The following is a 17,808-nucleotide window of genomic DNA, read 5'->3' on the forward strand; positions in this document are numbered from 1 at the left end:
GCCCCCACCCACAAGTGCGACTATAATGTTCTTTCACCTCCTCTACAACAAGGTTTCTCAACTCAGTCCTCAAGTATCCCAGTAACAGTGCATGTTTTGTGGAAATCCACAGAGGTAGGTAATGATTTCTGCTCAGATACTAATTACCTCACCTGTGAACATTAGTGGTCTTCTCCAAATCAAGTACTGTTGGGGGGTACTTGAGGAGTGAGTTGAGAAACCCTGTTCTAGAACTGCTGCTGTTATAGTTCCTTTATAACATGTGCCACCCTTTAACTGGGTGCATTTATAATGTTCTACCTTTTACCTGAATCAGAATCAACTTCATGCACCAAGCATGGTTGGGTGATGCCCCAAATTGACACATCCAGGGAGCATACAGGTCACAAAAAGGTAAGACCGTACCAGGGCTGTGGAGTCAGAGTCTGAGGTTTCATAAACAGAGGAGTTGGGAGTCAGATGATTTTTGTACAGACGCCGCAGCCCTGGACAGTACACAAACAGCAAAAGTGGCAGTATAGGCAACTAGTCATTGTCTAAGCAGTATTATCAATAACCGCAGCCATGGATGCACACAGCAGCAGATTCAGCCTAAGGTGGAACAGGAGGGGAAGGGCGTGAAGATCGTTTATGCCCCCAGGAACAAGTGTCACCATTCTGCTCCAATACAATATGTACCACCATAATTTCCCACTAATGGAGTGGATAAAATTACTAACAAATGGCTCCATTACGCTCCTCACATAACAAAAATGTCACCATTATGTCCCCCACATAACAGGGGTCATGATGCCCCCATTGTGTGTCCCATATAACATCATAAGGGTACTTATAAACCCCCTATATAGCAAGAGCCACCATTATGGCTCCCACAAAACAAGGACCACAGTTTCCCCTACATAATAAGGGCCACCATTATGTTCCCACATAACAAGCGCCACCATAATTCACTCACATAAACAAAGGCCGGCATGATGTCTTTTCTGTGACAAAAAACGGTTATGTCCTCATGGCACAAATGTCATCAATAGGTTTCACATCTACCAAATTATACCTTATGTACCTAATATAAGTGTACAACCCTTCCAACATGTTAAAAGACCCCACTAGAAGAGGGACATTCATGACAGCCAAAATATTTGACTCCACCATGTAGAGTTGCAGCAGATAGTACTCTGGTCAACTGAGATCTGGTACATGAAAGTCAGCTCACATAGACGGAGCAGTGCTTTTCAGCACTGATAGATTTGGGCGCAGCCGGCGCCTCCATAGGCTACAATAGGAATCATTCCTATTGCAGCGCTCAGTGAGTAACATCGCCGAAGTTGCTTAAAAACATAATAATTCGGCCTCCAGCAATCGCTGGAAGCCGAATTATTTCATTCCCCCACTATCCATGTCGGCCTGGAGGGGGAATAGTAATTAAATCGGCCCGGACTTGTGCAGAAGCAGGATCAGCCATATACCGCTGTATCCTGCGCCCAAGTCTACCGGCGCCGATTTCAAATGTACTCCACATAGACCATGATGCTTTTGAGTTGCCCATCCGGCGTGGTTATGAATATCACAATTGCCAAGGCTCACTGGCTGATGCATGAAGACAGAGAGTTCACTTTACACTGCTTTCAGCTTTATTTAATATTTAGCACGGACTCACACGACCACAGATACAGAAAATGCATTGAGTATGTGCTAAATGGCTAACCAGAAATATACCAGAAGACCAGATGCAACCACGTGCTAAGGGGTGCAAAACCACTGTTTAAATGTAAGACAAGATATCCTCATTTTTAGACATTGACTGTTATTTGTGATTTATTTTGGATTTGTAGACATTTGCTAAAATAAAAAAAGTCAAGTTTGTGAAGATGCGCAGATATGGCACCTAAGAAATTCTGCAAACCCCCATTGGTGGGAAAGCTAATGCTTCTGCTGGTCTTTGATCCACATGCTATAATCCTACAGCCCTGGGTTAAAGGGAACCTGATGTAAGAGGGATACAGAGGCTGCCACCCTCATACCATTATAAACAATGGCAGTTGCCTGGTAACCATGCTGAGCTTTTTGCTTTAGTTGTTTTTGAGTCACACACCTGCAATAAGCATGTAGCCAGTGCAGTCACACCAAAGTTAAAGCATCTGAACTGTATGCTCATTCTGGGCCAGAGACAATGTATAAGAGGCAGAGTATCTTCACATAAATAAGGCAACTGAAATTATTTAATAAAGAATGAAGATGGCAGCCTCTATTTCTCACGTCAGCTTCCCTTTAAAGCAAACATGATGTGGGGAGGGGGAAGTTAGATATTTATCTTAGTAGTTGGAAGCCTCTGGATGGCCCAGATGGATCTTTCTGGATCTTTGCAGAGCCCACTGTTCCAGTGCTGGGTCCCCTTCAGCTTCTGACTGTGCTCCCAGCCATGTACGAGTGTATCTGGACTGGGCATGTGCGAGTAATGTCTACACATGCCCAGTAGAACAAAGCCACTCAAGCACAGCTTTTTTTTCTCTGTGCACAAGCTGCTTTGTTCTACTGGGCAAGTGTAGACATTATTCACACATGCCCTGCCCATGGTCGGGATAGTGTCCAGAGGAAGCCAAATCGACAAACTTTTAGCAAAAAAAGTATTTAATGGGAGCCTACACTGGAACTGTGGGCTGCAGGAGGATCCGGGAAGCCTTTGGACCATCTTTTGGACTTTTTTTTCTTATAACTCACTTCAGGTGTCCTTTTATTGCAAAATATAATTTAATAGTGACTAGTAAGCACATCCTGGCTTAATTTGCATGGAGCCATGAGGAAGAAAAGACCAGATTTGCTGAAGAAACAGTGTTTTCTCTTCCACGACAGCTTGTTGATGCTGATACGTTGCCAGCAGTGTCTGATGCTGCTGGGACTACACAGGAATCATCTTATATAAAACCCCTGCGTCCATGCGTCCCAGTGTGTGTGTGTGTGTGTGTGTGTGTGTGTGTGTGTGTGTGTGTGTGTGTGTGTGTGTGTGTGTGTGTGTGTGTGTGTGTGTGTGTGTGTGTGTGTATCCGTGCTTTGCGCAACTGTGCATGTGCAGGGACGCAGAGGGAGAGTGATCGTGGCTTGCAGGGGAGGACGGGGGCAGGCGCATGCGCCGCGACAGACCTAGAGCCCATTTTGAAACGGGCTTAGGTCAGCTAGTAACCTGGAGGGAAGGAAGAAGCCAGGAAGCAAGTGCAAGCACACAGACAACCTGCAGGCTTCCTTCTCTGGGTCACAGCGTGACTTTAGTTCAGAGTCTCCAGAACCAACTTTAATAGCGGCCAGCCCGGGAGCAGGATCGCTTACATAATGGGCCGGTGAGGGTCTCCTCTTTACCAAATAGCCGTGGGTATGCTTATATGTATACCCACAGCCTCTGCGCTCAGGGTCTCTAACTGCCAGAATAGTGTGCACAGGAGCAGGCAGCTTGCCTGTCATATTTGCATAGATCCTTTCCAGGGAGTGCTTTTAAAAACGTTGAGAATCCCCCACGAGGAGATGGACTAATTTAAAACATGACAGTAAGAGATTCCGATCTTTCAGACTATAATATCTATTGTAAACGATGGCTACACAGGTAAACACAGTAAAAAAACAAAACAAACAAACAAAAAAAAAAACAAGTATGTGTATGTGTACATATGGTTTTCAAAATTTACCATTTTCGCCATAGTACCCCTTTAAAACCTTACTTTGAGATAAAAAAAAACAAAACAAAAAAAGCATTCTACTTCATTATGGAATTTCTCCCAGACTGATCTGAAGAACGGTTTTGAGCGACTGGGGGTAAGTGGACAACCTGGCCTATGATATACAGCCCTGCTCACCCATTGCCTAATGCACCCTCTACAACAGGGTCAGGAACCTTTTTGGCAGAGAGAGCCAAAAACGCCACATATTTCAAAATGTAATTCCCTGAGAGCCATACATGTTTCAAACTAAATAAAAGTACAATTGGAGTGTCCGTTAGTTTTGGAGGGAGGGTGAGTAAGTTAGTAGTGCATGCTACAGCAGTAGCGTGCCTACTTTGAAAATTTTACTTGCGCTGCCACACTAAGCTGAGCTGCTTGATCAGTGTAGCTTAGTGAATCAACCTCTACTGATTTGTCAGAGAGGCAGATGCAGCCATCAAAACAGCTACATCAGGCTCCCGAGCCATAGGTTCCCTACCTCTGCTCTACAAGAACTCCAAACAGCATTTTGCCTTACATGAGTCCATGCCAATTATTGCCACTTTTGGAGTGCTGAAATAATTGTGGACGGCTCGCCTAGAATAATTTAAAATAGCTTCACCTTACTGTACCGAATTAACTATACAGTATATGTCTACTTCACCAATTACCCTGGACTTTTGTGCACACACAGTATCTGCCTTTGCATTTCCTTGAATGGTATAGTACAATCCCTGAATGGAAGGTGAAAGGCTATGCGACAACGCTGTGGCTGCTCATTACATTCTATTACAGAATTGGCTGACGTGTTGCTGCAACGTGATCTATATGTCTTCGGGTTTGGAAAGTTTTCATTGAGGCAAAATACCCAACAGAAATTAAATTTAAAAAACAAAACAAAAAAGAAAACATACAAATTTTCTGCAGGAGAAACCTAATTTCTTTTATGTTGTTTTTAATACATAGGAGGAGGAGGGGCATTCAGAACCATACATGCCCTTGTTTTTTAAACTTAACTATCATTCAATAGAGTAAACATATGTACCTATATGACTCTTCCTCACAGGGGAAAATACAAATCATTTTACTTAAAAATGAAGACATCCAGATTTCACATTTACTTCAAAACAGAAAGTTTGTTTCTGTACATTATGCTGGGGATACACGGTACGTTTCTGTACCGTGTATCGGCCAGCTGATAATATTCAGCTGGCCCGATCATGTCGCTCGACCCGCGCCCGCTCGATTACCGCCGGCGGACAATGGCAGGGAATCGAGCGGTGATAAGGAAGCGCGGCGGGGACGAGCGGCAATCGATCCGCGCGCACACAAGCGGGGATGCGCCGGCATCAAGCCGCTGGCTCGATCCGGCGCGCAAATGAGCCGTGTATGCACGGCATTACAGGCATAACAATCCATAAGATAACTTACCTGCCAGGCAACCCCTAGTTTGGAGATTTCTCTGCCCGACATGCCTTCGGTCAGTTTAGCCAACTCTGAGCATTTCTTTCCATAATCAAATTGGGCGACTTTCAATCTTCTAGAAAAAAAATAAATAAAAGACCAGATATTTACAATTCTCCAAAACATGTACACAAAGAACTGAGATTACTTAACTACCTGCGGACCGAGCGAGTACGAATCTACGTCGGGCAGGGGGCGCTGCGGTCCTGACCGGATGTAAACTCTACGTCCCATTGACCGCGCGCCCCAGCCCGTCCGCGTCGCTCGGTCCGCTCTGCCCCCGCCGCAATCAGCTGCCCTGCCGCCTCTATGACGACAGAGCACTGTGAGCCGGGCAGGAGCAGTTTTCATTGGCTCCTGGCCCTGTCATTCATGTAAGCCGTTCCCATTGGCTTACATGAAGTGACAGGGTCAGGAGCCAATGAAAGCGGCTCCTGACCGGCGCACAGTGCTCTGCTGTCATAGCGACGGCAGAGAGAGCAGCCTGCGGCGGGGACAGAGCAGCGTGTACGGCGGGAGCGACGGTAACTTGCGGCGGTTTGCTGGACCAGCACCCTCTGGTCCTTAAGGGGGCAGAGGGTGCTGGTCCAGAAAGGGTTAAAGGATACATCCAGGCTGAAAACAAAAAAAAACAAAATCCACTTATCTGGGGCTTCATCCACTCCCTGGTAGCCATCCTGTGCCCTCGCCGCAGCTCCGGTGGCTCCTGGTGTCCTGCGCTGCAGAAGCCGACCTCACTAGGTCGGCTTCTTGTGTGTTCCACCGCGTGGGTCACGTGGTCCGGCTGACATCAGGATTGTACTGAACATGCGCAGTAGTTCTGCGCAGTACAACGCTGATGACTTCGGCCGGACCACGTGACTTGCGCGGTGGAACGCAGAAGCCGACCAGGTCGGCTTCTGCAGCGCAGAACACCGGGAGCCACCGGAGCTGGGGCTAAGGCACAGGACGGCTGCCAGGTGCTGGAGGTTTTTTTTTTTTGAGCCTGGACCTTCCCTTTAACACAGGCCAAACATTGCATGAAGACTGCAGAACTAACATACAATGAAGAAACTCAAAGCTTTATTGATGCTACTTAATATACCACGGTTCTAAATATCATTGATGTTGACTTTTAGATATCTTGCAGAATGTCTAAAACCACCTAAGGCACACTTGTAGGGCAAAGCATGAGTGCCCTTTCCAGTCATGGTATTGGCACTAATGTCTTCCAGTCTCCCAAGCTTTGTGTGCCTTAGTGAGGTGCCAAGAGCAGAGCAGAAAGCAATAGGGTCAGTAGCTTTCTGCTTTAACATCTTGTGTCTGTGTAAATGTGACAACCTCTTCTCTTGTCCTACGGCTTTTGTAAACTCAGTTTGGAAAAAGTGGAAATTGTATTCTTTTTTCACCTAAATAAGAATAATCAAACAATTATCTATGCTAACAAATGAACTCTTTTTATGCATCTTCTCTTATCTTCAATAGAAAGATCTTTCTGGTTCTGCTCGTGTATGTAACTAAACTGCTTGTGAATATCTTCCCCATATGGGATTAGACTTCTGTATTGTAACGCGCTCCTCCAGGATCTACCACCAAGTTTGCTGACACCTCTCCAGAACTTTAACTCACATCTGCCTTCTTGTTCCTCAGATTCTGCTTCAGTGCATAAGCTGTCCTGGTGCCTTATTGAACTCGCGCCTGTGGCCTGACACATGCAAGGTATGCAACAAATTGTAACTGCACATGTGCAGAACGCTCCTGGCCAGGGGAGGAACATGGCCATGACAACACATGTGCCATAGCTGCGAACCAGCCAGGTCAGAGATTTTAATGAGTGGTCATCGCTGCACAGCACATGAGACCCAGGCCCATATGCAGTTTTCTCCTAGGTGATATTTTCACAACTTGCCATAAAATGCCTTTTAAGCCACCAGCAAGCAAGAAAATTCTCAAATTAAATGTGATAGTACTTATTCACCAACTTTGGGGTATTTTTTCTATTGTAAAATGCTAAAAAAGTTTGTTTAAAGAGAAGAGGAAAATTATCTCCTAGGAGAGAACTCAGGTGAAAAAAAAATGTATTGCATATGGGCCCCAGAAGACGAGGGCCCTCAAAAACTATGGGGGCTGGGAGAAGACCCAGGTAAGTAGAAATCAACTTTTTTTTTGTTTTTTAACTGGTTTAGGTATTCTTTAAGCTGTTTTGTAAACGCTGAGAATCTGAGACTCTAAATGACATTTTTTTTCTGCAGTCAAAACAGCATATGCATAACTCACTAATAACAGGTAATAAAACTTGTGTTTTCACCTAATTATGCTCTCAGATGGTAAATTCATAGTGACAAAGCTGTGATACCTGTCTTTATTGTATAACGGACATTTTGTTCTAAATTAGCTCCATTTGGTGATATATGAACAAAATGTGTTAGAAGAAGGCCACATGATGTGTACGTGTTCAGGGACACTTGTTACTCTTGAATATGTCATAATTGTAGATTTACCGTTATTTTGCAATGTCCTAGCTTCCTTGACTTTTAGTGGAAAAGGGGCCCCACAGACAGATTTAGACAAGTGATGTGTTGTCCAGACTGGACCACTTCCCCTTGTGACCTTAAACAGAAGGTTGAGTAAGAGAACAGTGGGTGGTGAAACTCATTATAATATGGGTGGAGAGTTCTAAGAATTAAATGTTAACTGCTTCATGTCTGCACTGATTATTGAACTGTGATTGGTTTTTGTAACACTGACAAATATCCTGGCCAGCCCCAGGGAGTGTATATTTTTGCATACTTGTAACCCTATAAAATCTGCTGTGTGCTAATGATCTGCAGCATTACTCTGATGATGCCTGTATCAACGGCCCTTGATGCATGAATAAATGTGTTGTCTATTTGACGAGGTGTGTCCGAGTCTTCCCTGTCCTTAAACATCTTGGACAGTTTTGGTGGAGAAACGCGGGCAATGAACGATTGACTTTGTGGCACACCTCTGGAGGGACCCTGGACATCTTGAGGAGCGGAACCTTGGAGAAACAGCCGTGGAGAGGTCCAGATATCAAATCCCTAAACAGCGCTGTACCAGGTGAGACTTGATCACCTACTTGATATTTGCACCTCCCTGCTGGTTGCAACCCTACTCCGCTCAGCAGGGTTTCCGTGAGGACCTCCCATGACAACGGTCTCCTGATATGTGGTATGTCATCTTCTATTTCTTACTCTGTACCCTGTATGCATACCGTCTTTTTCTTCTGATTAACTTGGTGCTTGAGATCTAACATATGTTATGTATGCCGTCTGTCTGCTGTGATTAACTTAGTGCATGGAATCTGACTTAGTTGCTATTGTATGGAGTATAGTGTTGTGTGAGTAACGAAAATTCATTTCAATAGTATATGATATGTGGATTCATGCTGAGTAATGTCATATTTCTGAAGAGAACATTCTATGTTGGTATCTTGAGTATTGGGGGTCGACAGAGGAGAGCCAATCTAGATTACAAACTCTGTGAGTCAGCATACTATTGTGTGCATAGCCCTGTGGTGCTGCAACATGCAGCTATTACACAGGATACACACTGTGGAGAAAGTTTTCAGAAGGAAACCACAGGTTGAAAAACTATAGACCGTGGTCATAAATCACAGACAGAGGGGAGATTCGCTTCCTTCAAAGCAGAGAACTTGTGGGCTGGCTCTCCCCTGAGACAACATAACTTTGGATGGGATACTTGTAGCAGGGAGATTGAACATGTGTTTAAACTGATGGTGATGTGTAATGGTGTTTTATTGGCTGCAAGGTACCTAATGTGTGCAGCTCAGAGATAACTGTATTTGACTAAGTGTTCTCTTATATGTGTAGGCAACTGTCTTCTCCTTCCCAACAAACACCAAGGTGGAATACACATTAAATTACATCACACTATGTAAGGTCTAGTGGGGCTCATCAGTGGGGCCTACTTAATTGGTGTGTGGAAAGGAGAAAACTAAACTTGCCTGAACTGTGCTGTTTTTGTACTAACCTCTACAGACACTTTAGAGTGTGCCCAGAGTGTCTCACGTCATTGGAAAAAGTACCCAGTATAGTTGAATATTTGATCAGGAGGAGAGTGACCTGCGGCATCCCCAATACCTCTCTAGACAGATGCAGGCCAATTGTAATAAGGCCCTATGTGCCACGCCTCCCAGGCAGCACTCAATTCCCCTTATAGTCAACACCCTGGGAGTGTGCAGAAGTGGGTCTTGAATACCAGCCAAAGCCTAAAATAGTCGCTCAGCATTATATTTTCTATCAAAAAATTAGTCGCCCCCTTAGGACCTCCCAATCCCTCAACTATTAGAGAGGGTGGGGCAGGGACTAGACAACTTAGATGACTCAGAAAATTCTGAGGATCTGGAATTAATTGTCCAATCCCTCAGAATTGTGGAGAGGTTGGATCCACTACCTGAGGGTTCTAAGTGTTCAGATAACTCTGATGGCTCACATATCTGAGACAGTATGGCCTGTGTACACCCCTGGATGAGTGAGAGAGTGACCGCATGCTCAAAAGGTCTTATCCTGATCAAATAAATATAAATTTCTCACAGTGTGCTGTTACTTGCCCTAAGAGGGATTGTGAGACACTGATTTATTGGCTCATTGCTACAGTTAGCAGTATAATCATTCTGATAGTCTAGTGGTGTTATATCTGGTGGAAGAATTTGTGTTGTCCTGATTTGGCTGATGAATATGAGACTCAAGCTGCCTTAAGAGGAGGTTTTGAGGTTTGGCTTTGAGGTTTGTCCACCTGGGGAGGAGCTTCCCGACCACGAGAGAGAAGTCTCCGCTCAGCCAGATCCAATTCATTGCCGATCAATAGATTACTGGATGTCACAGGGATTGTGATGCACACCAGACCATTGCCTGCTAGACACAACTGGGCGACCAGGTGAGCAGTACAGCCGAACTTAGGGTTTTGCTGTTCCCCAGGTCGCCCAAGCAGACAGGTGAGCCTTTGTGAAACCTCACTAGTACTGGTGTCTTGCGGGATAATCAGGCAGCAAGGTGGGAACTTTGTAAGCTCTCACTGGGGCTGGAGGGTCTAAGTGGGGCATTGCAGACTTTTGTGACTGTAGTCGGGACTTCACAGGGATTGTGATGCACACCGGACCACTGCCTGCTAGACATAATTGGGCGACCAGGTGAGCAGTATAGCCGAACTTAGGGTTTTGCTGTTCCCCAGGTCGCCCAAGCAGACAGGTGAGCCTTTGTGAAACCTCACTGGTACTGGTGTCTTGCAGGCTAACCAGGCAGCACAGTGAGAGCCTTATAAACTTCCACTGTGGCTGAAGGGGTCTAAGTGAGGCATCGCAAGCTATTGTGAAAGTCACTAGAAGATTGGCGGGATTGGCTGACCCTTGTGTCAATAAGTGTATTACACAGAAGCAACACAGAGAGTGTTGCTCGAGTTGCTCCCACTGGGAACCAGAGGATTGGCCACCTTTGGTGTGAGAATTGCGTGGAATTCAGGGTGAACACATGGTCTTTGTTCGGGACTTCACAGGGATTGTGATGCACACCGGACCACTGCCTGCTAGACATAATTGGGCGACCAGGTGAGCAGTACAGCCGAACTTGGGGTTTTGCTGTTCCCCGGGTCGCCCAAGCAGACAGGTGAGCCTTTGTGAAACCTCGCTGGTACTGGTGTCTTGCAGGCTAACCAGGCAGCACAGTGAGAGCTTTATAAGCTTCCACTGTGGCTGAAGGGGTCTAAGTGAGGCATCGCAGGCTATTGTGAAAGTCACTACTGGATGTCACAGGGATTGTGATGCACACCAGACCATTGCCTGCTAGACACAACTGGGCGACCAGGTGAGCAGTACAGCCGAACTTAGGGTTTTGCTGTTCCCCAGGTCACCCAAGCAGACAGGTGAGCCTTTGTGAAACCTCACTAGTACTGGTGTCTTGCAGGATAATCAGGCAGCAAGGTGGGAACTTTGTAAGCTCTCACTGGGGCTGGAGGGTCTAAGTGGGGCATTGCAGACTTTTGTGACTGTAGTACAAATATGGACTATGGGTTTCACGGTATTTGGAGGAGTGGGAGCGGTGGACGAACCATAAATTTGCTAAAAAGGGTACCTTTAAGCCAAAAATTTGGGAAAATCTGTGGGAAACACACAAAATGAGAATGAATCGTCCTAATGAAAGAAAGGCATGGAGTAGATGGATGAAGGAGTCCATCCAGAAATCAGAGGATGTGAACATATTGACAGTGACACAATCTGCAACTGTCACAGGTGAGATGAGACCTACAACTGCAAGCACTGAACAATTGTATGGGTCAGAGGATGAGCAAATAGAGGAGAAGGAGGTAATGGAGATGGGAGCATACCAAGCTTGGTCTGCAATCATGTCCAGGGAGCTGCATGAGTCATTTAATAGAACTGTGTCACAGGACGTGAGCAATAAAGCTGCTGCAGAACCTCTTACAAGAGGCAGTGCTGCAACACAGCCTCTCATTGACCTCACTGAAACAGAGGAAGTACAGTTTCACATAGATCAGAGGCAGAGACAGGATGTGCCAGAGTCAGCAAGCCTAGGAGCTCACAGGGGAAGAGGGGAGCTAGGGAAACTGCGTCATCCCACTATATATTCTCAGCTAACTACTGAAGTAAGGACGCCAACTACCCTAGCACAGTTAAGGGAAGAATCACCCCCTGCATACGGGACAGGGAGAGTGTCAGAATACACTCCCCTCAACTATGCTCTGAATACAAATGATGGGATGTACCCCCTCCAACCAATGATGACGGGCACACCTCACTGCTCCCCTTATGAAGTAATCCCTACTCATCTTAGTAATATAAGCAACTACGTAACACACTATATGCAGCCTTCCCCCTTCATGGATCACCCATTATTATCTCAAAGCTGAGTCAGAGAGAGCATTGAGGTTCGGTTTTGGTATCAGGGCATCAGGAGAGCAAACTCAGTGCCACTTCAGAGAAGAGCCCAATCAGTTAGACTCGGTCAGTTGCCATTCAATAGAGATTGTAGATGGTGGTGTCGAGGTTAGTCCATCGGGAGGGGACCCTCTATCAGACCAAGCCAGTGAAGGGTCCACTCAGCCAGATCTAAGTGTTTGTCACCCGCACAATTATTGCAGTTTGGATTTCACAGGGTTGGCAATGTTCACCAGACCAATGCCTACTGGGCAACAGTAAAGGATCGGGTGACCTGTTGGGCAGCAAGGACAAACATAACTGTTTGCCAGACCACGTGAGACAGTGTGATTATTGTGACTCCCTCTACTGTGTGCTGGAGTGAGCACAATATTGCTGAATAACAAACATAAAACCTTGCTGTTTGCCAGACCACGTGAGACAGTGTGACTATTGTGACTCCCTCTACTGTGTGCTGGAGTGAGCACAATGTTGCCAGACCACGTGAGACAGTGTGATTATTGTGACTCCCTCTACTGTGTGCTGGAGTGAGCACAATATTGCTGAATAACAAACATAAAACCTTGCTGTTTGCCAGACCACGTGAGACAGTGTGACTATTGTGACTCCCTCTACTGTGTGCTGGAGTGAGCACAATGTTGCCAGACCACGTGAGACAGTGTGATTATTGTGACTCCCTCTACTGTGTGCTGGAGTGAGCACAATATTGCTGAATAACAAACATAAAACCTTGCTGTTTGCCAGACCACGTGAGACAGTGTGACTATTGTGACTCCCTCTACTGTGTGCTGGAGTGAGCACAATGTTGCCAGACCACGTGAGACAGTGTGATTATTGTGACTCCCTCTACTGTGTGCTGGAGTGAGCACAATATTGCTGAATAACAAACATAAAACCTTGCTGTTTGCCAGACCACGTGAGACAGTGTGACTATTGTGACTCCCTCTACTATGTGCTGGAGTGAGCACAATATTGCCAGACCACGTGAGACAGTGTGATTATTGTGACTCCCTCTACTGTGTGCTGGAGTGAGCACAATATTGCTGAATAACAAACATAAAACCTTGCTGTTTGCCAGACCACGTGAGACAGTGTGACTATTGTGACTCCCTCTACTATGTGCTGGAGTGAGCACAATATTGCCAGACCACGTGAGACAGTATGATTATTGTGACTCCCTCTACTGTGTGCTGGAGTGAGCACAATATTGCTGAATAACAAACATAAAACCTTGCTGTTTGCCAGACCACGTGAGACAGTGTGACTATTGTGACTCCCTCTACTGTGTGCTGGAGTGAGCACAATGTTGCCAGACCACGTGAGACAGTGTGACTATTGTGACTCCCTCTACTATGTGCTGGAGTGAGCACAATAGTGCTGAATAACATCAGTAAAACCTTGCTGACCCTTGTGAAAATCAACAGAGGGGTGACGGGATTGGCTGACTCCAGTGTGCTTAGTGGTTCACACGGTAGCAACAGGGAGAGAACCTGTTGCTCAAGTTGCTCCCAGGCGAAACCAGAGATTGGCCATCTCTGGTGTGAGAATTGCTTGGAATTCAAGGGGAACACATAGTCCATATTATGGGGACAATTGCTCAGAAGCGAGCGTCAAATCGCGGTGAGCCGCAGCATTTGACGCCGCGAGAAGAGATGTGTAGCAGGTATGGACCGTGGGTCTCCCGATACTTGGAGGACTGGGAGCGATGGACTAACCAGAAATATGCCAGAAAGGGAACTTTTAAACCAAAGGTGTGGGAAAATTTGTGGGATGTCCACAGGGTAAGGATGACTCGCCCAAACGAGCGAGAAGCATGGAGTAGGTGGATGATGGAGGCGATTCGCCGATCCGAAGACGTCACCATCATGACAGTAAAACAATCAGGCACAGGAGGGTCACCACAGCTAGAAGATGAGGGGACTGAAGACACTGATGTGCTGGATATGGGAGCACACCAGGCTTGGACAGCACTTATGTCCGGGTCTTCTCGTAGGCAGACTGACAAGGCCGTGTCTCAGCATGTGAAACACAGAGCTGCTGCAGAAGCTCTTGATGACAGTGCTGACACATAGCCACCAGTTGATCTCACTAAGAAAGAGGAAGTACAGGCACACAGCGACAACAGACAGCTAACGCAGACCTCATTAGAGACAACACACAGTAGCAGTGACAGGCTGGCCCACATACAACCTGACAGGGAGAGAGATGACTCTACATCTGTATGCCAATCCTCGTTGTATTCAGGACTGACTAATGAGTTAAACAAACCCACAGCTCCTACACAGCTAAGGGAGGAAACACCAACAGCCAGCCATGCAGGGTAAGTGACACTAACCCTTTTAAAAATGACATAAGTCTCCTTAATCAACCACAGATACAGCAAACTTCAAGTAGGCCAAGGAGCAGTGTCAACCTGTCACGATCTCCTGCTGCTCCTAGTTGGGAAGAGGGTCCTCAGTCACCTGAGCTTTTATTCCCCGTTAGAGAGCAAGTGCTATCAGATAATCAGGGTAACCAGACAGGTACTGTTAGACACCATATACCCTGGACTCCCGCAGAAATGAAGGGACTCCTGAGTACCATACCCCATCCAAGAACTAACCCTGCCAAATTTGCAAAGGGAATAATAGATACACAGACGTGCTACAAGGCCACATGGGGAGACATGTTTCGACTTATCAAAAGGGTGTGTGGGGAGAGGGACCTGAAAGAAATAGTCAGCAAGACATTTATACCGAGGGATGTGTCACAGGACTCCAGTGAAAAGGGATATTTTTGGACAAACGCTTTGGCAAACCAACTCAAAATTGTCTATCCACCTAGACCTCGTAGGCGAGGTTTGAGGGTATGTTACAGATGTGGAAGCCCAGGGCATTTCATCAAACAGTGTAGCTACACACCTCAGTCTAACTATAAATCAACACAGACAGATAGGGACACGGAGGCTGAGTTATCTGACTCTTCATCTGACTCTCCAGCTGACTAATGTGATTAGCTTTCAAAGGCAGGGGTCCTCCCATGATGGAAGGGCCCTCAACAGGTGCTTGTCAGTTTCTATGTATGAACTTCCTAGACCTGAATTGAAGGGCTGGACCTCCAGCCTTTCACAGATATTTATACAGCTTCAGTTATGTCAGGAATAGAAAGGGTAAGGACAAACTATGCATTAAACATTAGAGATGTGTGTATAATCATTACATAACCCATGTATACAAATTGCATGGACAAGTTGTCTCCTCTATTTCAGGTTCTAAATTCGGTGACAACTGGAGGGGAAAGGTTCTCTGGATCCATGCATCTCATTGCAAAAGAATACAGGAAAATAATTAAGGCAACTATGCCAACAGGGGCATTTATGTTAGTCTGTATGTTATGTCGTTTGTCAAGTGAATCCACAGGGACTGATAGTTAGCATGTCCCAAATCACCATCAGGAACCTTGGGTTCCACCCAAATCTTATGAAATATGGGGAATAAAAACCAAAAGGATGGGATCCATCCCACCTTCACAGGATAGAGTATAAACATGGGAAATTAGTGCCAAGATACACTAAATGGCATATCCTAGATGAACTTTGTGGCATTGCAGAATGATTCCCCCTTTCCAGGAGTATCCAAAACAGAAGTTGCAGGGAAGACCTGAGATTATTTTCTTTTTGACATATGTCCACGACAAAAATATACTTGACTGTGAGGGACATGAGGACCCTGAAGTAGACATGTACCATGCTAGAAATTTTTTTTATTACAGACCCAAATGACATAGATGACGACTCGAGCCACTTGACAGTGAAGATCTGAGGGACTTATCCAATTTAAACAATAGAACCTCAGTTGACCCATTGCCAGTAAGAAGTGACAAAGGAAAATTATATCCTGAAGACCCGACAAGAGGAGGGTATGACGACTGGAACATTATGTACATGGTATATAATGTTGGAGAGACAGGACAGTATAGGAAAATATTCTATGACCAACCCAAACCGGTGCAAGGTACTTTGTTAAATAAGTGTCATAACCTAGCAGATGGGATTATGGAGTTCCGAGTACATTGGAACTGTAAACCCTCTGACATACTTGACTCAAGAAAGAATTATGGTTGGACTGAACTGAAGTGTAGTCAAACAAGTCGCCTAGTATGAAGACACTGAAAAAGTCAGACTTGGTGCCTATTTTAGCACCCTGGTATTGCATGTACAAACAGATGCGGAAAGTAAGTCATTTGAACACACCACACCTAAAGAAGGTATAACAGTACGTCAGTATATGGTCAGAATTATGAGAGAGGCCTGTACATCAGACATTGAAGGTCATTGTATTATTGACACAGCGTACTGGTCATCAAATCAGTATCTCTCCTTCAATGGACCAAACCCTTGGAGGTGGGATGTGCTGTGCAATGGGATAGATGCACCAAAGGTAAATGAATGGATGTATGGGATTCCCATGTCTGAGGGATTGAGGGGAGTGTATCATACCACGGACTGGAAAGATTCTCATGGATGGGGAGGGTCCAGTTCCTGGTATGAGCAACCTGTCGATAAATAAAAAGGGATGGTACACATGGGAAGGAAAAGATAAAGTATGTGTAACTGTAGTTCAAGTAGAATGGGAAAAGGATGTTGTGGTCCATGATAAGGTGAGTTCAGACACATGTGAGGTCCCAGCTGTTAAAGCGGCGGATCTAATTGTTCCCCAATTAGCCGCACCACGGGCAGTGTTGGTGGGTACTCAGTTTGTTCTGTACACATGGAGAGTAACCCTAACTGACTTTAGGGTGAGTGCATGAGACAGGAGGTGTGGTGGGTATGTCAAAAATCAGATATACATGCTGAAAGGGTGGTTGGAATCAGGATATAGCCACAATAAAGTAAAAAGGGATTTGATGGGTACAGCACTAGGGGCTGGGGGTCCCGGTTTGGGAGCTTTTTGAACACTATGGATTTAGAGGGGCTACAAAATAAACGTGGAGGGTTGGCTCAGCATGTAGGGGAGGGAGTGAAGACCCATTTTGATATAAATCATCTATTGGAGAATTTACAATATGACCACATTGATGCTACAGCATCACTGTCAGAAGTAATGAAGAAGAAGTTCAAGGGTTTAATTGCAGGTCTGTTTAAACATTCAGAAGACGTCCAGTTGGCATTATCATGTACGCAGGTTCAATCTGAACTTTCACAAGATTTAAAGCTAATGATAACCTCGCTGCACGCTGGCCATTTTCCTATAAATTTACGTAAACAGGCTGAAAGATCTGTCCTTGATTTTGCAAGACACATGAAAAATGGTGGCTTACTCAGTTCCATGGGTGTCAGAGCCTCACAGGCACTATTTCCTTCTTAGTGCCTGTTGCTGGCAAAGAATACCAAGCTTATGCAGTGGTAAATCTGGGTTCTATTCTATCTGAAGGTGCGGGTTTTGCACTCCTGGGTTAACCATGAAATTTAGTGCTGTATGAAGAAGGGAAGCCCAGATTAGTAGATACATATGGGCAGTGGAAAAAGGAAAATGTGCTCTTATGTCAAGGACAACAAAATAGGATTTTGAGACAGCAATGCTGGGACAAGGAAGGATAATGTTTGATGGACGCAACAAAAAAGGTGCCGAGCAGGATGAAATGTCTGGGACAGGGTTATTGGTGCTGGTATCAGATGGAGAATGTCACTTCTTATGCAGTGTACACATTGAATTGTACTCAAGGTAGAACACTGACCCGAGGGGTGTACTGCACCATTGGCCCAGT

General features: G+C 45.5%; 1 protein-coding gene across 2 annotated transcripts in view; it reads right to left on the reverse strand.

Annotated features, from left to right (window-relative positions):
• Positions 1-17,808, reverse strand: part of LOC137521401 (ATPase family AAA domain-containing protein 3-A) — a 128,084-nt gene that overhangs the window by 28,869 nt on the left and 81,407 nt on the right. For both annotated transcript variants that reach the window (XM_068240586.1, XM_068240585.1), the window contains exon 15: positions 5,118-5,226. In XM_068240586.1, coding sequence (XP_068096687.1) covers positions 5,118-5,226 — 109 coding nt within the window. The remainder of the gene's footprint in view (positions 1-5,117; positions 5,227-17,808) is intronic.

This window comes from Hyperolius riggenbachi, chromosome 6, assembly GCF_040937935.1.
Source record: "Hyperolius riggenbachi isolate aHypRig1 chromosome 6, aHypRig1.pri, whole genome shotgun sequence".
Classification (NCBI taxonomy): domain Eukaryota; kingdom Metazoa; phylum Chordata; class Amphibia; order Anura; family Hyperoliidae; genus Hyperolius; species Hyperolius riggenbachi.